At 50.6% G+C, this 21,842-nt stretch overlaps 1 protein-coding gene across 4 annotated transcripts in view; it reads left to right on the top strand.

Annotated features, from left to right (window-relative positions):
- RASSF2 (Ras association domain family member 2) overlaps positions 1 to 21,054 on the top strand; it is a 45,015-nt gene extending 23,961 nt beyond the window's left edge. For all 4 annotated transcript variants that reach the window (XM_045445214.1, XM_045445217.1, XM_045445215.1 and 1 more), the window contains exons 2-11: positions 1,447 to 1,537; positions 4,199 to 4,274; positions 7,079 to 7,230; positions 9,506 to 9,594; positions 11,054 to 11,214; positions 12,037 to 12,138; positions 13,455 to 13,506; positions 14,247 to 14,368; positions 15,563 to 15,660; positions 17,133 to 21,054. In XM_045445214.1, the coding sequence (XP_045301170.1) occupies positions 1,479 to 1,537; positions 4,199 to 4,274; positions 7,079 to 7,230; positions 9,506 to 9,594; positions 11,054 to 11,214; positions 12,037 to 12,138; positions 13,455 to 13,506; positions 14,247 to 14,368; positions 15,563 to 15,660; positions 17,133 to 17,202 (981 nt within the window). In that variant the 5' untranslated portion in view covers positions 1,447 to 1,478 and the 3' untranslated portion in view covers positions 17,203 to 21,054. The remainder of the gene's footprint in view (positions 1 to 1,446; positions 1,538 to 4,198; positions 4,275 to 7,078; positions 7,231 to 9,505; positions 9,595 to 11,053; positions 11,215 to 12,036; positions 12,139 to 13,454; positions 13,507 to 14,246; positions 14,369 to 15,562; positions 15,661 to 17,132) is intronic.
- The last annotated feature ends 788 nt before the right edge of the window (positions 21,055 to 21,842 follow it).

The raw sequence follows: 21,842 nt of genomic DNA, 5'->3' as shown, positions 1-21,842 counted from the left end.
CACAGAATCCAAAGTAGGCTCCAGGCTCTGAGCTGTCAGGACAGACCCTGATGCGGGGCTCAAACTCACAAACTGCGAGATCATGACCTGAGCTGAAGTCGGACGCTCAACCGACTGAGCCACCCAGGCGCCCTGATATGTCGAATTTCCATTTTTGTTTGTTTTAAGGTATTCTTGACTTCCATTTTGGTTTCTTCTTTGACCCATTGATTGTTCAGGATTGTGTTGTTTAATTTCTACATATTTGTGGATTTTCCAGTTTTCTTCCTACTATTGATTTCTAGTTCATACCATTGTGGTTGAAGAATACACTTGACATGATTTCAGTCTTAAGTTATGAAACTTGTTTTGCGTTTAGTTTACTTTGAAATGCATCAAAAACAAGATAGATTGTTGAATAGATAAAGGAACGTATAGCTGGACAGATGTGTGATAAAGAAGGATATAGTAAGTGTTAAGGGTAGAATAGCCATGCATACATGGCTGTTCATTGTCTTACTCTAAATCTTTATGTTTGAAAATGCTCATAACAAAATGAAAAAAATTTCTGGTAAGCCATTACCCCGAGAGAGCCAATCCTTCATTCGTTTACATGCAGATGTACATATACCAGAAGTTTTAAACTGGGGGCAATTTAGCCCCAAGGGGACAGTGGGTAATGTCCGGAGACATTTTGATTGTCATGACTGGTGGTGCTGCTGGCATCTGGTGGGTAAAGGCCAGGGATACTGCTAACCATCCTCCAACGCACTGGACAGCCCCCACAACCAAGAATGCCCTAGCCCCAAACGTCAATAGCGCTGAGGCTGAGAAAGCCTGATGTATATAGCTGAGTATCTGAATATAGATGTCCATTCATATAGATGTGTATATGCATGTTTTATGCTTACATATATTTTAAACAAAATCGGACTCACAGTTTTATAACCTGTGTCTTCATAATGTATTGTCACGTTCCCAGGTAATTAAATTGGCTTTAACGCTGTCATATTTTAATGGCGATTATAGATGTATATGCTGTGATTTATTGGGCCCAGCTCGCTCTGGGCATTTTTAGGTAGTTGACCAATCTGTAGTCTACCTCAGTAGAATTTGAACCTTAGCTGTCAGACAAATTTCTATCCTGTGTGGTGAAGATATCTTCGGGAAAGGCTCGTTGGTCGTCCTCGGGACCACCTTGGGTGTCAGCATTCTCTGTGCCTGGAACGTTTGTTCTGGGGCTTTCCAAGGGCTGTCGTCTTGGGGTGGGTTTTCCCCAGCGGCTGTGGCCAGCAGAGGCAGCAGCCCACAGTGTGGCACCTCACCAGCCCTGGGTCAGCGTTGGGCTGTCCCAGCTGTGGATCTGGGGTGGGAACAGGGAGCCCTGTTCTCCCTCCCCTGGTCCAGGTTCTGCTGAGTTCCTGAGGACACAACTTGACTTTAACCTGTGTCTTTTCTCAAATATAGGTCTCCCCTTCTGATGACAAGGGAAAGGAAGAATGGATTACAGTCACGAAACCTCCCTAGTCCCGTGTGGACAAGATAAATACATCTCCAAGTAAGGTTTTTTGCTGTAGTGTTGTGTCCCCAGGGGCCAGTCCCACATGGTTGGAAACCCCTGGCACAGGAGTCTCTTCTGTACGTGGGCGAGCAGGGGCTCCTGTCGGGGGGAAGAAGCGAAGCTCCCGATTGCGAACTAGTGACAGCACAGCAAGGTTGGTGCTATAGATAAAAACATGCCCCCAGAGCCTGGCCATAGACCGCGAAATAAAGACCTTCAAGACACGGCACCCTTGGGTGCTCAAAAGAGATGGTATCCTGGAGGGCTCCCAGGAGGAGGAGTTAATGGTGGTGGCTCGCTGTGCTACCTGTGGTGTCCCTTTGGGGGGGGGGGGGTCCCAGCTGGGCTGGGTCCCTGTGCTGCTGGCGTTCTGACTAAACGTTCAGGTGCCCCCTGAACAGAAGGAGACAGTTTCATTGCTCTGTATGTACGAAAATCTCTCGAGCTCAGATTTTTGGCTGAAGTGAGCCAAAGTGGACTCTTCCAGATTATCTGTTTGAGGATGTATTTTTATATCCGGCACCCGGATTTGTTCACGCTGGGTGCTCCGTATCTGAGCTAAATGTTTAGCTTATCTGCCACCAAATTGTTTTAATTCCTTTACACATATTTGGCCATATACAGACACGCAGTTGTGTGAGATATGGATCGCTCTTATCTCCTCATTGACGGATTTCCCCGGGGACTTCTGCTGACCAGTAATTTGAGATCTGCGTGTTCAAAAGGGCCAAACAGCTCTTGCGTTAGGTTATTTAGAGTCGCATTTTTCACTAAATCACTTAGGCTTCCATAGAATTACTCCAATTTTTCTAGGTTTAGCGTGGCAGGAGATTCCGAATTTCAAGCCAGCTTTGACCTCTGGTGTGGCCCCGCATCGCTGTGTTGAAACGGCTGGAGTCAGAGGGACCGAACTTCATAACCTCTTGCCTGAGATGAGGCAAAAGCACACGGCAGCCTCCTCAAGCCTCTCCCTTCCCAGCCCCCAGGCACTAGCATGCACTTTCCCATAGACTGTTCTCAGGTTCAACGCGGGCTCATCCTGATCACAAAGGCGGGAAGTCCTTGCTCTTTCTTGTTCAGGAGAGCTGTGTTTCCAGAGGACCACCTGGAAACCAGGATCTAACAGCTAGGGAGGCCTGATACGAGGCTTCGGAGGGAGATTGGCAAGTTAAAAAAACATTTTTTGTTTGTTTATTTATTTATTTAAGCAGTCTCCACACCTAACATGGGGCTTGAACTCACGACCCTGACATCAGGAGTCCCATGGTCCTCCACGGAGCCAGCCAAGCAGCCCCAAATTTTTTTTAAAATAAACTGAAAGGAGCCACCTGGGTGACTCAGTCAGTTAAGCGTCCGACTTCGGCTCAGGTCATGATCTCACAGTTGGTGAGTTCGAGCCCCACGTCAGGCTCTCCGCCGTCAGCACTCAGCCTGCTTCAGACCCTCTGTTCCCCCTCTCTCTGCCCCTTCCCCACTTGTGCTCTCTTTCTCTCTCAAAAAGAAATAAACATTTAAAAGAATAAATAAACAAAAAATAAAATAAACTGAAAGCATCTAGAATACAATAAAAAGATAAAAGTTTGTAGAATAGAGTATTACCAGGGCCCAGAACCCCCTTCTTCCCCCTTGTGGTCACTGCTTCCCAAGGTGAACCACTATCCTGAATTCTAGCACCCATTTTATTTATTTTTTTTATTTAAAAAAAAATTTTTTTTTTTAATGTTTATTTATTTTTGAGACAGAGAGAGACAGAGCATGAACAGGGGAGGGTCAGAGAAAGAGGGAGACACAGAATCTGAAACAGACTCCGGGCTCCGAGCTGTCAGCACGGAGCCTGATGCAGGGCTCGAACCCACGGACCGCGAGATCATGACCTGGGCTGAAGTCGGACGCTCAACCGACTGAGCCACCCAGGCGCCCCTCTAGCACCCATTTTAAACATTACATACCTGGAACCATACGATACGTGGTCTTTTGTGTGAGGCTTCTTTTGCTCAGTATAACGTCTGTGAGATTCATCGTGTTGTGCGTAGCTCGTTCATATTCTCGCGGCTACGTGATATTCCACTATGTGACTCAGCTCCCTTTATTCATCCACTCCACCGTTGATGGGAGTTTGTAGGTTTTTAAACACGCCCTAAGGTCATGTCTATGAAGCTTAAGTCGGTGGGGTCCAGACCTTTTAACTTTCTGAAAAGCCCAGAAGTTTCTGAGTCTCACGGAGGCCTACAGGGATCATCCTGTCCTAACTCACAGCATATGTGAGGGAGGACAGACAGTGGAGACGCCAGAGAAACCTTGTCTGTGGACTTTGTAGTGCGTTGGCCTCTGAGTCTGTGCCTCGTGGGGGGCGGCGTATTTAGCTTGGGTTTAGGGAGCGTGGTCAGAACTGCCAGGCTTCGTCAGCAGGCGTGGCCGGCCTTGGTTTTCTGGAGTTGTTCCTTACACTTGGTGTCTACTCTTGACCTGGATCTTGGGGGAACATGAAGGTGGGGGTGGTGGCTGTGTGTGTGTGTGTGTGTGTGTGTGTACATGCATGTGGACAGACACCCAGACTGGGGTGGCTGAAGGCCAGGTTAGAGGTGAGAAAAGAGGGAATGACGGCATTCAGTGGCTTCAGCTAAGAGTGTTACACCTTTTGTATTTTTTTCCCCTAAGGAACGAACTTCTCCTGCATCTGAAGACCTACAATTTGTACTATGAAGGCCAGAATTTGCAGCTGCGGCACCGTGAGGTAAGGCATCTCCGGGGAAGGCCTGTGGGCCGGCCAGACTTTGCCTCCGTGTCTCCAGGGTCTAAGGGTCCCTGCCTCTCCTGCCCCTGGGAGAGGCCTCTCATTTAGGATGTCAGTGGTGTCCCTGGAGTTCTTTGGAAGGAGACCCCCAGGCTCATTTTGTTCTAAAGAGGATGAGCTTTTCTGTTCCAAGGACATTTCTGGGGATGTGAGGCTGAGCGGGGGTGGGGGGGTTCCTCCCAAGGGGGACTTTCATGAAATCGGCAAATCATGTGAGGTCTGCGAGGAAATGCTCTGCCCTTCCCCACAGCTGTAGCGGTCTTCCTAGGGTGTCTTCCCAGGATGCTCTTTGCTATCCGTCCGTCTTTTCCCAGCCCCCATCCTGAATCTAAGCTTACTCATCCTGTATCCATTTCTGTAAAGCCTGTTATCAGATAGATGATGAGCTATATAGGAGCCTAGTAGAGTAATTTATACTCAAGTGTTCTAGACTGATAAGAAGATATGGGTAATACCATGCTAAACACATTTTCAGGTTATCTAGCCATGGCGATTTAATCCATAGAAACAGATATCAGTCAGATGGTGGAATTTCAACTACTAAGGCAGGCTGGTTGGGGATAGTATGTGAGATGCAGTGACTTTTTCTGTGGCCCTTAAACCAGGCAAAGTCCTACTTTGCCTAAATCATGTGATGTAAGAGTAGTGACGCCAGCCTCGACCAGCTAGAAGGCATACGTATAACCTGTTCTTTTTTTTTTAATAAAGTTTTTTAATGTTTATTTATTTTTGAGAGAGAGAGAGAGAGAGAGAGAGTGGGAGCAGGGGAGGAGCAGAGAGAGGAGGGAGACACAGACTCCGGAGCAGGCTCCAGGCTCTGAGCTGTCAGTACAGAGCCTGATGTGGTATTTAAACTCACGAACCGTGAGATCATGACCTGAGCTGAAGTCAGATGCTTAACTGACTGAGCCACCCAGGTGCCCCATATGGCCTGTTCTTTAATTTTTTTTTTTTTCAACGTTTATTTATTTTTGGGACAGAGAGAGACAGAGCATGAACGGGGGAGGGGCAGCGAGAGAGGGAGACACAGAATCGGAAACAGGCTCCAGGCTCTGAGCCATCAGCCCAGAGCCTGACGTGGGGCTCGAACTCACGGACCGCGAGATCGTGACCTGGCTGAAGTCGGACGCTTAACCGACTGCGCCACCCAGGCGCCCCTCATATGGCCTGTTCTTAAATAAAGCTTTCTCCCCAAGCTTCCCCCACACATGAAAGTTGTTTCACTTATCTCCTGCTTTCTTTTATTCTTCCCCCACCTCTCTGAGGGTGATCCTGGGATCCAGGTCAGTGGTTCATTGGACAGGTGTCATCTTTATCCATACAGCATAAAGACGTGGCTGTGGCCCAGGTCTGACATCTGTGGGTTTTTCTGAGACTTGGGAAAGAAGGTCTGACCCTTTTATTTTTATTTTTTTTTTTATTTTTTTTTTTAAAAAATTTTTTTTTTTCAACGTTTATTTATTTTTGGGACAGAGAGAGACAGAGCATGAACGGGGGAGGGGCAGAGAGAGAGGGAGACACAGAATCCGAAACAGGCTCCAGGCTCTGAGCCATCAGCCCAGAGCCCGACGCGGGGCTCGAACTCACGGACCGCGAGATCGTGACCTGGCTGAAGTCGGACGCTTAACCGACTGCGCCACCCAGGCGCCCCAGTCTGACCCTTTTATGCATTGTCCTGAAAACTTCTCCTAATTCATGGCTGGGCCATTTGCAAGATTTAGGTCCTTGAACAACGTTTCTGGGCTGCGTCTTATAGAATAAATTCTCAGAATGTTCTATGATGAAAGGGTTTCATGGTCATCAATGAGACTAATTTCTTTGGGATAAAACATGCAGATGCCCTTAAAAGGGTTTCACATTTAATTTCTTACCAGTCAACAACCCTTGAGTATAAACTGGGAATCCTTACAGGACCTGTTAACCTCGTGGAGAGCCGTCAGGTAGCACATTAGCTAATTAAAGGCTCTGGGAAGTTCTGCTGGTAAGAAATCTGATTAACACATCGTCTCCCAACTCATGATCACTTGACACCCTTTTTTAAGGTAACAGGTGACCTGTTAGAGGAGCTAGTATTCTGTAGAATCAACTTGGGGAAACGTTACTTTGAATCTCCTTCAACCGGCAGGTCAGATTGCTAAACACATGTTAAGGCTAAACACATATCACTTTCCCTGGTAGGGGAGGGGAAGTAGCTAATGCAAGAATTTAGCTCTTGCTTTGTTAGCAAGGTTAGTCTCACTTTAAAAGATGTATTCTTTTTCCTGCAAAGTATTAAAAAAACACCCCATTTTTTTTTGAAGTTTATTTGAGAGAGAGAGAGAGAGAGAGAGAGCGTGAGCACGAGCAGGAGAGGGGCAGAGAGAGAGGGAGAGAGAGAGCATCCCCAGCAGGCCCCGCACTCTCAGCGCAGAGCCCGATGTGGGACTTGAGCTCACGAACTGTGAGATCATGACCTGAGCTGAAATCAAAAGTCAGATGCTTAACTGACTGAACCACCCAGGCGCCTGAAAAAATACCCCATTTTTTTATAATTTACGCACATGTACTTGAATTTCAGGGCAACTTTTGTGTTGACCCGTGAGGTCATCGGGGTAGTTTGCAGTGGGGTGCGTCCTGGAGCTGGGGTGTGAGTATAACTGGGCATGCCCAGCAAGGACACATCAAGGGTGCTGTCAGCTGCCCTCCAGCGTGGCGCTGGTGGGGTTTTCTGGGCTGGCTCACTGTGTCAGTTGCTCCGTGGGCAGGAGGAAGATGAGTTCATCGTGGAGGGGCTGCTGAACATCTCCTGGGGGCTGCGCCGGCCCATCCGCCTGCAGATGCAAGATGACAATGAACGCATTCGCCCCCCGCCATCCTCTTCCTCCTGGCACTCTGGCTGTAACTTGGGGGCTCAGGGGTGAGTGGGGAGAGATGGGACCGGGGGGGGGGGGGGGCGGGGGACCGGGCATGTCTGGGGATTCCGTTCTTGAATGTTCTTGAGTCGGTAAATGCCACCTTCGTCCAGCGAGCCTTGATCCCAGCGCCCCACTCTCCCACCTGCGCTGCGGGTGCACCTGTTCTGGGCTTAGAAGGAGGAGGAAGGAGCAGATGTTCGTGTGATCTGGCCACCGTGCCTGTCACCACAATCACTGGATGAGAGTGAGAGGGGAGGTGCACCAGCCAGCGCCTGGCTGAGCAGTGAGTCCTCTGTCATGGAGAATTCTGGAGCCTCTGAGGGGAACCGCCAGCGGCCAGCCAGGCCTAGCCTACAGATTTCCGATGGGACACCTGGTGTCCCAGCACCTCTCCACGGGGACCCCTTCTCATAGAATGACCCTGCTCCGGAGACACTTAGGGTTCCAACATGGAAGCTCTGCATGTCTGGGAGGCCCCCTCTTCCGGCTCCCCGCTGGGAGTCTGGGAAGGTCTGCTCCTTCCCTCCCTCCGCTGCCAGATGGTGGCCGAGCACCTGTAGTGAGGCCCGCCCTCTTTACCGGGCCTTCTTTCTGGGACTTCAGTTCTTGGTATCAAGTGACTAGCTGCGTTCCATCCAGACACTTGTCATTGGTCCCTGCTGCCCTGGGGCCGGAGTGTGGCGGGGGGGGGGGGGGGGGGGGGGGGGGGGGGCGACCTCGCAGCCAAAACCGCAGCGATGTGTTTTCTGTTTTAACCCAGAACCAAGCCCTGTCTGTTGGACACGCTGAATGTTCTGTTAAACTCCACAGCCAAATCAATCTTTCTCTAAAGTGGAGAGAAAGCTACACTGTGGCCAAACCCTGGAGCTGATCTGCTTTCTTTCCAAGGGAATTTTAGGAGGGAAGTTGTTGCCCATCCCATCAGGCGCTGCGAGGTCTAGTCAAGGTTCTCTGGCTTCATCTGCCTTTGATGGTTTCTCACTCCACTCTGATTTCAGCATTTCTACCATATTTGATTTCCTGTGGGTCAAGCCCTTTCCACAGCCGCATCCCAGTGCCCGGACTATGCTGCATTCCGTCCCCTAAGTGAGAGGATTTTTAAAATGCCGTTTGACCGCGTGATTTTCGGCTGAGCCTGCTAAGGGGTCCTTCACTCTGCACACTTGTTTCTTCCGCCATCCCTGCAACATCAAGCGGTCTTGGTTGGTTCTTGAAACCTACTAGTACTTTGAGAGAGTTGTCAGAACCGTAAGAATGTTAGCTCTGATGCCTGCTCTAATAACGTGACCGCCTGGACCACTGTGTGCAGAAGGATGCTGAGGCCAGTTTCTGCCTCGATGCGGGAATGGGCGGTGGCCCCTGTGAGCGTCCAGGGCTCACCATTCCCGAGAGGCTCTGACCAGTTCCATTCTAGGGTCAGAAGTCCAGAGTTCTACTACAACAGGAAGTTCTTTCAGATTTTCAATTTTTATTGTCTTTTAAAACTATCATCCCTGGACCATAAGTCCCATCTCTGCTGGGTGCCAGGGAGCCCACACTCTTCTCATTATGGGATGGTCCTCATTGGTTAAGTATGATTCTCCTTTCGAGCCAAATCCTCTGTTGATTTTGGGTGTGCTTCTCTGAGCTGCTGTCATTATCCCTTTTGGCTTCGGGGAGTCATTTGCCAATTACCATGGCAACACCAGGACTCTGCTCAGACTGCCTGCTTGTGATCCTTTCTCCAGCTCGGCTGAGCATTCCGTCCGGCAACCCCAAGAACGCGATCATCAGTGGCCCTTCCAATGAGGCCCTGACCCCCACGGCAACCAACCTGTTACTTTCCGTTCCTTTTAGATACTTTCCATTCCTTTTAGATGCCGTTCCTTTTAGATTCCTTTAGAGTCACTCCTACAACAGAAAAGGATCCGAACTGGAATCTTGTCCGGAGATTATTAGGGTTTCCCAAAGAAGCTATAGAACCCATATGTGCTTAGAAACTGCACGCACATAGCACATGGATTTTGTTCTTCGGTGCTCTCCATCCTGGCCTCGGTGAATTGGGTGCTTATGTTGCTGCAGATGCTGGGAATGAGCATATTCTCCTCCAACATACCCCCTCCCTACCCAGGGTTCCGCCCTGGAGCCGGGCCAGCCTCATGGGACACTTAGCACGGGCCGTCCATGAGGGTGTGGCTGGTCCCCTGCCTGGCACAGGCGAAGTGCTCCCCTTGCAGGAGAGGGAGTGTCCCCCCACAGGGACTGAGCCAGGCTTCTTTTTGTTTTCTGCCTCCCCAGCACCATCCTGAAGCCCCTCACCGTGCCCAACATTCAGATCTCGGAAGTGGATGCCCCACCCGAGAGTGAACAGACATCGAGTCCCACAGGTACGTGCGTGGAGGGCAAGGCTCCTGCTTTGGGCCCACTTATGTGAAGACCGATGCGGTTATAGATGTTGTAAATTAAATAAATGAAATTCACATGGTTCAGGATTCAAAGAGGAATCAAAGGAAACAGGTGAAAATTCCCCATTTTGTCTACTCACCTTAGAGGTTCTCTCCCTAGAAAAAACCTGAAGGCATGGTGAGAATATCTTGCCAAGATATTCTATATGAATACAAGCAAATACACAGCAACATACCTTTATCGTCGGACATCATTTCTTTTCTTCCCCCATTTACATAAAGGGTAGCATTTTGCACCTTTTTCTTTTTTTAAAGTTTTTTTTTAAACATTTATTTATTATTGAGAGACAGAGAGAGACAGAGCATGAGCATGGGAGGGGCAGAGAGAGGAGGAGACACAGAATCTGAAGGTGACTCCAGGCTCTGAGCTGTCAGCACAGAGCCCGATGCGGGGCTTGAACTCACAAACCAAGCAAGATCATGACCTGAGCCGAAGTCAGACGCTTAACCGACTGAGCCACCCAGGCGCCCCTGCACATCCCTGTTTCTATTAGTTTGTTTTGAGGACTGTTCCGTACAAATCCATGAAGAACTTCTGTGTTCTTTCCATTGTGTGAAGAAATGTGGATCACTCCCTGCTGATAGACATTGAAGTCATTCCAGTCTTTTATTTGTTTTGAGAGAGAGAGAGAACACATGAGCGGGGGAGGGACAGAGAGAGGGAGAGAGAGAATCCCAAGCAGGCTCCATGCCGTCAACTCGGAGCCCCACGTGGGGCTTGATCCCACGGAACCATGAGATCGTGAGCTGAGCCGAAATCAAGAGTCTGACGCTTAACCAACTGAGCCACCCAGGCACCCCAAGTCATTCCAGGCTTTCGCTGTGACAAACAAGGTTGCAGTTAGTGGCCTTGTACACGTGTCATTTCGCACATTCATCAGTGTCTGTAGGATTCTTCCAAGTGGAATTTCTGGGTCTGAGGCTATGCGCATGTGTAATCTTGAAGATATTGTCAGCTTGCTATATCTTGCACGTCCTTATGTCGTGCTTATCCTGTGCCAAGCGCTATTCTAAATGCTTTGTGTGAATTAATTCACTAAACTCTCACAACAATTCCGTGATGCCCATTTTATAGGTGAGGGAACTGAGGCATAGAGGGGTTCATGATACATGACAGTGGTGGAGCTGGGGCTTGACCCTGGGAATCTGGCTCTGAAGTCTGTGCTCTGAACCTTGTCACTGGATTGCTTCTCAGTGCATCATACCATATGTTTCCACCCCCACCCCCCCCCCCCAGCGGGAAACACTGTTTTTATGAAACGCATTTTGGGGGAGGCGGCCGTGGGTACCGTAACGTTGGCCACAAAAAGGGTACTACTGTGTGCGAACCGCCACGTCCCGGATCCAGGCAGACAGAGCTCGTTTCTCCCTTCCCTCTTAGACTCCAGGGGCCTGAAGACCCTGCAGGAAGACACCCCACAGCTGATGCGCACGCGCAGTGATGTTGGGGTGCGTCGCCGTGGAAATGTGAGGACACCCAGTGACCAGAGGCGAATCAGACGCCACCGATTCTCCATCAATGGCCATTTCTACAACCACAAGGTAGAGAGGATGGGGGGGTCGGGGCCTGGGGAGCCTCAAGGGAATAAGGTCTCTCCCTGGGCAGCCGCCCCCTCGAGGCCGCAGACGTGTGGGAAGCCAAGTGTTTGCTGTTCCGTCTTTGGGTGGTGGGTGGGCTTCAGGCTCTGCCGGCCCTGTGAGGGGTGAGGGACCCCAGATCAGGAGTCCCCTCAGGGTGGTGGGTGAGATGACCCCACAAACATCAGAGCCATTCCCCACTCCCTGGAAAATCCACACGTTACCCACTTCCTACACCGCGTGCCTCTTAGCTGCTGTGGGGTCTCCCGTTTCCGTGAGCTAAGTGCTGCCCCTGACACAGAGCTGCAGGACTCAAGGCAGGGGTGTCCCTGCACCGCTTGCCTCTCCCAAAGCTAGCTGACCCTCTTTCCTCCTGCTGCCTGGTCCGAACCCAGCCCCGGAAGCAAGTGCATCATGGGAGAGCGGTCAGAGACCTTGTGTGGAAGTCACAAGGGGGCCTCGTGCATGTTTTATCTGGAGAGGAGGTCTTTCTTATCTGGGTCTGTTCCCCCTCCCCCGCCCTGCCACGCGCCAAGCTCAGAACCCCCAGCCTCCCTCGGGGGCGGCGGGTGGGCGATGAGCTCCTGAGTTAGGCAAAGCCCAGGGCGGCCTTATTGACATCAAGGCCCACTGCTTGTCAGGCCATCAGGGGGCTCTCAGGGTGCACAGGGTAAGTGCCATTGTCACTGTGCCCTGTACCCCAGGTCGCGGGGCCTGGACACGCAAGTTTTAGTGCCCCAGTCCTTGTCCCCCCTGCCAGCCTGAACCAGACCTCTCTATTGACAGACGTCAGTGTTCACGCCGGCCTATGGTTCTGTCACCAACGTCCGTATCAACAGCACCATGACCACCCCACAGGTCCTGAAGCTGCTGCTTAACAAATTTAAGGCAAGTTCCTTCTGCTGGCTGGCCTGGGATGGCTGGTGCGTGTGCCCGGGGTGGAAAGGGGGGCCGTGGAGAGTGTGTGGTAAGGGGGCACCGGGCAGACGGTTTGGTTCTTCAGACCCTGCGGCATCAGCATCACGTGGGAGCTTGTCAGCAAAGCAGAGCTTCTCAGGCCCCGGCCCTGAATTAGACCTGCTGAGTCCAAAGCCCGGAGGTGAGGCCGGGAGCCTGTTGGGCAACTTGCGGGGGATTCTGAGACCCCAGGCCTGATGCCTGGTTTGGGGCTCTGTGTACAGACTGACTTCTGAAACAAATTTGGGGAACCGACTCTGAAAAAGGAACTTCAGGGGCGCCTGGGTGGCTCGGTCAGTTGAGTGTCTGACTTGAGCTCAGATCATGGTCTCACAGTTTGTGAGTTCGAGCCCCGCATCAGGCTCTCTGCTGTCAGATCTTCTGTCCCCTCTCTCTGCCCCTCCCCCTCTCATGCTCACTCTCTCAAAAATAAACATTAAAAAAATTATTTTATTTTATTTTATTTTTTTTAACGTTTTTATTTATTTTTGAGACAGAGAGAGACAGAGCATGAACAGGGGAGGGGCAGAGAGAGAGGGAGACACAGAATCCGAAACAGACTCCAGGCTCTGGCTGTCAGCATAGAGCCCGACGTGGGGCTCGAACTCACGGACCGTGAGATCATGACCTGAGCCGAAGTCGGATGCTCAACTGACCAAGCCACCCAGGCGCCCCCCAAAATTTTTTTAAAAAGGAACTTCAGTAGATGTGTAAATTATAGTGCATGAGTTTTTTTAAAGTCCTGTTACTCTGTTTTCCACAATCCCTTTATAGGAATCATCCCCTTATCTTTTGGAGTCAGAGATTCTTATTTTTATTGAGGCCAGTGTCGCCCAGTGGCCTAAGGGCACAGGCTCTGGGTTCGAATCCCCAGCCATCACCTGCTGCATGGATGAGCTGAGCAACTTACTAAAGCTCCCTGTGTTTCTGCTCCCTCGTCTGTAAAATGAGGGTTAACGGGACCCCATTGAGAGGTTGTCGGGAGCCTTAGATGAGTGAACGCATGCAAAGTGTGGAACGCTGTGCTTGGCAGGGTGCAGGAAGCCTCAGCCCTGATTATCTGCTGTGACTGGTGAAGTTCCCGGCCTGCCCCCTCTCCTCATCCCCCCTGAGAGCTGTAGATAAATAGCGCCCCCCTCAAAAGTTGCCTAAAATTGATTGAGCTTTGTGGCATTCAAGAAGGAATGGCTCGGGCTTGGGATGTGTGAATATGTGCTTCCTCCAAGTATCTTTTGTTTCTGCTTCAGATCGAGAATTCCGCAGAAGAGTTTGCTTTGTATGTGGTCCATACCAGTGGTGGTAAGTCTGAAAAATACCGTGTACTTGAACATTTTTACTTCACTCAAAACAGGAAAACAAACAAACAAACAAACCAAACCAAACCTCTGCCTCATTTGCTTGTTGTTTGGCTTTTGGAAACCTCCAAATGTTGTTTGCCTCCAAGGCCAGTGGGCTCACTGGCTGAGTCCACTGGGGAATGCCGTATGTGGTCAGGAAACAAACACTAAAACGTAACTGCTTATTTAAAGAGGAACTGGATGTTCTTAAGAGGTAGATAAGACCAATTCCTCCAGTAGAGTATCTTCCAAAGGATTTGAGCATGGTAGTTTTTTTTTTAATTTTTTTTTTTTCAACGTTTATTTATTTTTGGGACAGAGAGAGACAGAGCATGAACGGGGGAGGGGCAGAGAGAGAGGGAGACACAGAATCGGAAACAGGCTCCAGGCTCTGAGCCATCAGCCCAGAGCCCGACGCGGGGCTCGAACTCACGGAACGCGAGATCGTGACCTGGCTGAAGTCGGACGCTTAACCGACTGCGCCACCCAGGCGCCCCTGAGCATGGTAGTTTTGTTAGGGAGAGGGGGGAGGGAATGGTTGCTTTGAACAAGAATTGTTCATTCACTATTCAGTCTCCTGACTTACGTGGCCGCATCTCCTAAGGTGCCTGGGCCATTTGGGCCCCTGAGTTGGCCACTACTTATGGTGAGAAGGGCCTCGGGCCGAACTCAGGGCTGCTCCTGGCTGTGTGTGTGTTACAGAGAAACAGAAGCTCAAGAACACCGATTACCCGCTGGTAGCTCGAATCCTCCAGGGCCCGTGTGAGCAGGTCTCCAAAGTGTTTCTTATGGAGAAGGACCAGGTGGAGGAAGTCACCTATGATGTGAGTCCCCTTTTGGTCGGCTGGTCTGTCCTCAGGTGGGTGGGGATTTGGTTGGGTTACCTGCAACTGGGGTATAGCTTGACTTTTTTGACCAAGGGCCATGCCCCATTTTGCTGCCATTCCTCAATACCGGGTTTCCTTGAAGCCATTAGCAGGGAGAATGAACGCAGAGGCTAGACTGAGGGTATGCCCTGGGGATTTGTTGGAGGTAGGCTCAGGCACCAAGTGGTTTCCATGGAAGGAGTAAATGTCTTCAGCCTTTCTGGGGTACCGTAAGAGGCCCGAGAAGTTTCTGTAAACCTCTCTTAGCGGCTTCAAGAAGTTAGCAGTGATTTTACCTTATCTTATGCGTCAGTCAGCTTTTGCTGAGGTAACAAACATCCCCAAATCTTAGCTGCTTACAACAGCATTTGCCTTTTTCTCAGGAGGCCGCAGGCGAATAGCAGCAGCTCTGCTGGGGGCTGTGGGTTGAGTTCAGGTGTGCACTTCATGTCTCATTCAGAGACCCAGGCCTAAGGGGTAGTGCCTCCCTGAGGTACACTTCTCATGGCAGGTGCCTGTAGTGCAAGTAACTTCTTTGAAGCCTCCACTCAGTTGTGTCTTACATCACGTCCACACACATTCCATTGACCAAAACAAGTCACGTAGCCATGAATAGGGTGGAGAAATCCACTTTTCCCATGGAGAAGAGTTGATAAAGTAGGGTGGGGATTCTTGTGGGGGGTGACAGATGGCTCACCCGGGAACCACCCTCACCCCCACAGCCTCTCCAGAGTAAGCTCCCATTTGGACGCCTGCTTGAGACTCGAGATGCAAACCATCTTCTTGAGCCGTGGCTCCGTAAATCCTCTTAGGGGCAAACAGGGAGTTTTATTGAATACCGTGGGTCAGGTTTTCCTCTGCATTGCTGCATCAGGAGAAAGTGCTTTTCCGTGTTTGATTTCACCTTGTCGTGGACTGGATACATGGGGACGAGAAATGAGAAGTTAGGAGATCTGTATCACGTATAGGGAGCCATCTCGATGCCAGCCTTGAGAAGAACGAGGCTTGGCTACTGCCTTTAAGGAAATCTTGGATCCGTGTAGAAATAGGTGCCCGCGGCTTTGGGTCTTACGTAAGAGAGACACCAAAAGGAATTGGAATAGGGTTGGGAGGGGGTGTGTGTGTGCCCCAGACTTACTTCTTCCTCCCCAGGTGGCCCAGTACATAAAGTTCGAGATGCCTGTCCTTAAAAGCTTCATTCAGAAGCTCCAAGAGGAAGAGGACCGGGAAGTCAAGAAGCTGATACACAAGTACGCATGGCCCCAGGGCGGCTGGTTGGGCTTCTCCCAGGGCCGCGGGGAGCCCAGGTGTTCAGGTGCCTTGCAGGGACTGTGCTGAGCGGCTGTGTGGGCCTGGGTCCCATGGACCTTCTTCCGGGGGCTTCCCGTGACAAATGTGGATCTCAGATGGGGACACAAAACATAAGTGTGTTGGTCTCTTTGCTTCTTAGGCCAGCTTCTCATTTTGATGTGGGACATAAAAGCGTGCCAGAGAAAGCCATCTTAGCAGCAGAAAGTAATCTGAACAGCCCTACCTCTGAAATCCTTTCCTCCTACCCTTCTCCCTTCTCAACATTTCTCTTCTGGAAATTGCATTTGGGTTGAAAAGCCCAGTAAAGCTTCTCTCTGGGGAGGATTTAAAAAAAAAAATCCTGGTTGAAGTATAGTTGACATACAATGTTATATTTGTTTCAGGCGTATGGCGTAGCGATTCAGCAATTCTATGCATTATTCAGTGCTCACCGTGCGCGACAAGTGTGGTCACCATCTGTCACCATATATTATTACAGTATTATTGACTATTCCCTATGCTTTTCATCCTTGTGACTTTTTATTTCATAACCGGAAGTTTGTACCTCTTAATCCCCATCACTTGTTTCACCCTATTTCTCGGGGGTGGGTTTTTTTTTTTATTGTGACTTTGATGTTTTTGGTTATGTTTTATGATATTTTTTGCCATGTTTAGCCATAAATCGGGCTGCTTTTCATGGATACAGCGGGACAGTTGATTGACTTCTGCCACTGGCGAATAGCACCGATAATATTTGCTGTATCAATGATAATAGCTAGTATGATAGCAGTTAATATTTATTGAACACTTACTATGTGCCAAACTCTTAAGATGGCTTTTGCTGTGCGGTGCCAAGCCCTGGACTTAAGGAATGTTCCCGTTAGTCCTACAGCCGTACACACTCCAGCGTCCGCGCTGCCTTATTAGTTCAGGGAGGGGGTGGAGACAAGTCATGGACACCCACGTTTGGTAGTTGTTATAGCCTGTTCTGCAAAATGCGGTTAACTGATATTAGGTTGAACCGTACGAAGTTGCCGCTGCCGTTGTAGTCCCCCCGCCCAAGTAGTCAAATAATGGCAATTGCGTATGGTCCAGCCCAAGTGAGGATCCCGTGCTCCTGTGTCGTGGAGCCTTGGGCCTAGTCAGCACTCGGTTAGCGGAACCCTTACTGTTGGTGTTTCCGTTTTGCCTTCCCATCCTTCTTTTTGCCAGAGTGTCTAACTATAGTCAAGTTGTCCACTTTGGATTTGGTCTGTTCAGTTCCTGTCCTCTGGGTGTGGAAATGAACACAAGCCACAAAGTGGCGGATGGCTGGGCCTGTGATAGCAGCAGAAGGAGCGACAGGTGGCCCCTGTGGCCCGGGTGGTGGGGAAAGATCAAGAGGGAGTGTGTGTTGCCTTCCGCTGTCCACCGCAGCTGTTTCTGTCCCCAGGTACACGGTGCTCCGGCTAATGATCCGGCAGAGGCTGGAAGAGATGGCTGAGACCCCAGCAACAATCTGAGCCGCAAGAGGGAGGGGATCCAGATGCCACAGGGGCCGCCGCTGACATGAGAAGACGCACAGGAAGCTGGGTACCTTCCTTCCGTGGAAACCTTTAGATGCGGACCTCTCCAGCTCCCACCAAGCCACCATTTGCTGCCCGGAGCAGGATGGGGAAGCCAGCAGACAACTCCCCATCCCTGGAACCCTGTGCTCCGCTCCTTTCTTTCACTCACAAGGACTTTTGATTTTGTGATAAGGACCCAAAATGTGTGCGCGGGCGTGTGTCCGCACATGAGCGCGTGCGTGCACTGTAAGTGTGTGTATCCACGTGCCTACCTGACATTCACATGCCATTGAATTCCAAACAACCAGCACAAGTGCCACGGGGCTTGCAGGTAGGCTGGCTGAGACGGGGAAAATCAGACGAGTCACCAATCCGAGGGGTTTAAGTCGGAGGGAAGATTTCTCTCCTCCAGTGCCAGAGAGCAAGCCACACATGTTTAGAAGGGAGGGGACTCAGCCAGTGCACCATTTGGGATATTTATATGTTAGTAGAGATTCTCCCCGTACACGTAACAGGATTGGGGATTGGAACTTAACAAAATAACAGCCCCACGCCCCTGGGGGCGTGCGATGGAAAGACAAAGATAAACCGTCCTTGGGGTAGCTGCAGTAGGCCCGCATGTTTTTACACTGGAAACTTGGATTGTTTTAAATAACAAAGACATATGTGATGATCTGCACGGATTCTGCCTCTGTCCTGGCCTCCACGGCCACGTCTAGGAGATAGGAGAGGAGCCTGATGCGCTAAGCATGCCAGGCTGCTGGCCCCAACTCTTTGGTGCCTCCGTGAGTTGAAGGAAGGGTCTCACCGGTTTGTACGTGGCAGGCTGGCTAGTGTGGCCGGGGCCTGGCCTCGTTCTGGGGTGGCGGCCAGAGAGTTTCCCTCTTTAGGGAAGTGTAGAGGCTCCTTGCAGAAATGACAGGCCTGTGAGCCCGGCCCGTTTCATACCACCAGGGGAGATTCCTGCACTTGATCCTGAAGCCATGTGTTTGAAGTCAAGGCTTCAGTCTTTCCAACCACTGGATTCTTGCAAGTGGCCCTCACCTTGTGTGTGGAGATGGTCTTCCAAGAGTGAGGAGGCTGCTATTGACCGGGGTGGGGCCCAGGTTGGGCTGCACAGGGAGGGTGGAGCTTCTCTTTCGGCCTCTCTGAGCAGCCACCTGGGTGATCTTTAGAGCAGACCCCAATGCAGGGAAAGGGCAGGACAGTCTGTCCCCGTGGGGTCCCCATCAGGAAGACTTACGGGCAGCTGGGCAACAGTATGGCTGACACAGTTTGAAGAGGGACAGATATGGGGGGCAGGGTGCCTGGCTGGGAGATCAACCAAGCAAGGCCAGGAGCTCCTGACATCAGGGGTCTCAGCCTTGGTGGTGGAGAGACTCCCCATCTCTTCACCTCCCCTCCGAGGAAGGTTTGGGGAGCTGGGCGGTTGGAGGAAGGAGTGCCAGTGGTCATCACCTGCAAGGAAGGTGGAGGTTTGCAGCAGAGCGGTTCCTGCCCCCTGCTGTCCCCTGTGGCCTCCGTGGCCTCTGTAGGTGGCTCACAGCTGTGGTCTCATTGTTGATTTTCAAAAAGATGGCACGCTGCCACCTGGCGTGTTGCCGGGGGTCTCTTAGCAAGGCGACCTCCTCCTCAGGGACAACGCCACCAGCCCTGTGGGGTGTGGACTGGAAATCCGGCGACCTTAGTCTCAATCAGACATCTCGGTGGGCCTCTGCTAAATGCACAGAAAACCCCGGGGGCGGGAGAGGCTTCCTTTGTTACATACAGATGGGCGAGAGCGGGTTTGTGAATGCAAACACACTTCCTGAGTCTTGCCTTTGAGAAAATGACTTAAACTTCTCTTCCAGTTCTTTTTATTTTGAATGTTCGCAGCCTTTGTTGGCCCCAGTAATTCTCCTTGGTGCGCGAGGCGGAAAAACCCCCACAAAGCAAACTACTAACCACTAACTTTTGTTGGACAGCTATTTCTGGTTCATAAGAGTGCTCTTTGATTTGTACTAGCACTACGATAGTTTAAATATGGAGATGTTGCAAAACGTCAGGTTTGCCGGATCCCTTGCCGAGAAAGTGATGCTAAGGTAGACCTGGCTTTTTAAAGATGGGGGGCGGGAGGGATTCAGGGTGGAAGTCAGGGGAAATCGCATCTTACAGGATACGTTCCACATACTGTGCGCCGTACCTTGTGGCATTTTGGCCCACCCTGTTTGGAGATCATTTCTTACTTCCTAACAACCCGATCAGGAATTTTGGAAAGGGCCTTCGAAATAGCAGCGGCTGAAACAGAGACACTTCACCGCGGTGTGGAGCCGGATTTTCTCACTGGTATCACATGGCCTGGCGGCTTTGAATTCCTGTACCGATTTGTAGGGGGTTATGTAATTGTGTGCAATGAACCTGAAATGGTGTGAGGAACAAAAGGCCAATTTATAGGTTTTTCCCCCTAACTTGTGAAAAGCAGTAGAGCCACATCTGGCTTTCTTTTTCTAGGGGTTTATGTTACAAGGTGATCAAATGAAGGAAAAGCCTGAGTCCATCTGGCTGGGGAGGGGGTCCGCTCCCCTAGATGATGGTGAGATTAAGCACAAGGTCACGTTCTGGGTGATCACATGAGTGGACAGGTGATGAGTTACATGGGGGTGGGGGGATACCTTGCGGAGAGACTGAGAAGCACAGATAGCAGGCTTGGCTTGCCTGTATGTGCTGGTGAGGAGTGGGCACCAGGCTGATGGACTTGGATTCTAAGCGAGGTTGAGGAGGGAGGAGCTCAGATTAGCCACCCACCTTCGAGAAAAATGCGGGGACTGGGGTTTTGGTCCGAGACTTCAAGGAGAAATATTTGCACCCTTCCCTCCTCCCTATGGAAAGAAAACAATAATCCTCTCTCCTGGAGATCCCCAGATGAAGACATTTTATCATCACTGTAGCTTAGACTTTGAAATACAATGACACACACACAGATCTGTTCTCAGATGCAAAACTTCTTGGCATGAATTCTTTTCTGCAGAGTTGGGTGGTTATTTCAGAATGTCAGAAGGAAGAGGAGCAACGGATCCCAGAAGCGCAAGAAACTCTTAAGAGAGGCTCTGTCAAAAAAAAAATAAAAAATGCAAAGGTCCTTATTAACATGGAGAAATATGGTGCCCTGGATACATCGCCAAGAGAGAAATTTCTGCACGAACAAGGGAATTTCAGGGCCTCGTGGCCAAACCGTGATGTGGGGGCTGAGACAGCAAGCAGAGCAAGTCTCCCGCGTCCCCCATGCTGCAACCCACGTTTTTGAGTTGCTGCTTAAGTTGTACACAAATTTCTGCCTGAGTCAGGAGATGAGCAGTGGTCTCTGATAGGGGGAGAGAGAAAAATGAATGTAGCAACCCGCCTTTCAGACGGGACTGAAAGCGGTGACCCCATCGCGGGAGGTTACAGTGCCCCCTGCATTTTACCCAAGCACAAGATGTGGACAGGCGGTGAAGGGAGAGCCTCAGTTTACCCCTGGAGTCTTCCCAGCCGATCGCAGACCTGCTTCCCCGGCCGATGGTTTCTGGTGTGTTACTACTGTTAGTGTCCTTGAGGGTTTCCCCACTTGTTTTAGCTTTGTGACGTATCCTTTTCTTAATCATAATTTGCCCTCTGCAATGGTACATGACCAGGTTCACTGTTGGGTTCTGAACTTACAAACGGATGCATCTAGGGATCATGTTGTAATTTGACAAGGCCTCAGTAGGGGCGACGCGTTTCTGTAACATTTTGATATGTTTCCATGCACCAACGTAGATCTTGTTGAAATAAAGCACTTTTCAAAGAGAAGTCCCTCTGTGGATGGCTCTGTGTGTGGCCGCCGGGCGCGGCGCTCTGCCCCGTGGGACGGCGGAGGATGGGAACGCGAAGGCACATCCAGGAAGTCAGTTGATTTTCTTCCCCCAGAGTTTCTGGTTTGAATGGGCTCAGGCTTGGCTGTAATATTCCAAGTCAGAAATGAAATGAGAATGTCCCCGGCGAGCTCAGGCCCTGCTGTAGCCAACGATTGCGGTGGAAAGAGCTGGGAGCCACCATCCCATGAGGCAAGATTTTGTCCTGACTCTACCCCCAGGCCTCTTACGATCCTGGGACCAATTCGTGGAACCTTTTGCTAGGACTTGGTTTCCCCAGCCGTAAAATGGCCAAGCCACCCTGTGGGGGTGTGGGGACCTGGACTTGCCTCCGTCAGAGGCAGCTCCCCAGAGGTTGCCAAATGTAAGACCTCAGACGAGGGCCCAAGTTCCACCCCAAGGAGCAGGGCAAGTGTGACGGTTAATTCTAGGTGAACTCGGCTAAGCCATGGTGCCCAGATATTTGGTCAAACACCAGTCTAGATGTTGCTGTGAAAGTGTTTTTTAGATGAAATTAACTTGTCTATCAGTTGACCTTGAGTAAAGCCGATCACCTTCCATAATGTGGGTGGACCTCATCCAATAGCTTGAAAGCTTTAAAAGAAAGATCGTGCTTCCCCTGAGGGAGAGAGAATTCTGCCTCCAGACTGCCTTTGGACTTGAGCTGCAGCCCGAGCTCTTCCCCGGGTCTCCAGACTGCCGGCCCACCCTGCAGATTTTGGACTA

This window comes from Leopardus geoffroyi, chromosome A3, assembly GCF_018350155.1.
Source record: "Leopardus geoffroyi isolate Oge1 chromosome A3, O.geoffroyi_Oge1_pat1.0, whole genome shotgun sequence".
In the NCBI taxonomy this organism is placed as follows: Eukaryota; Metazoa; Chordata; class Mammalia; order Carnivora; family Felidae; genus Leopardus; species Leopardus geoffroyi.
Note: the sequence above shows the minus strand (reverse complement) of the source record. Positions and strands in the feature narration are given on the sequence as shown.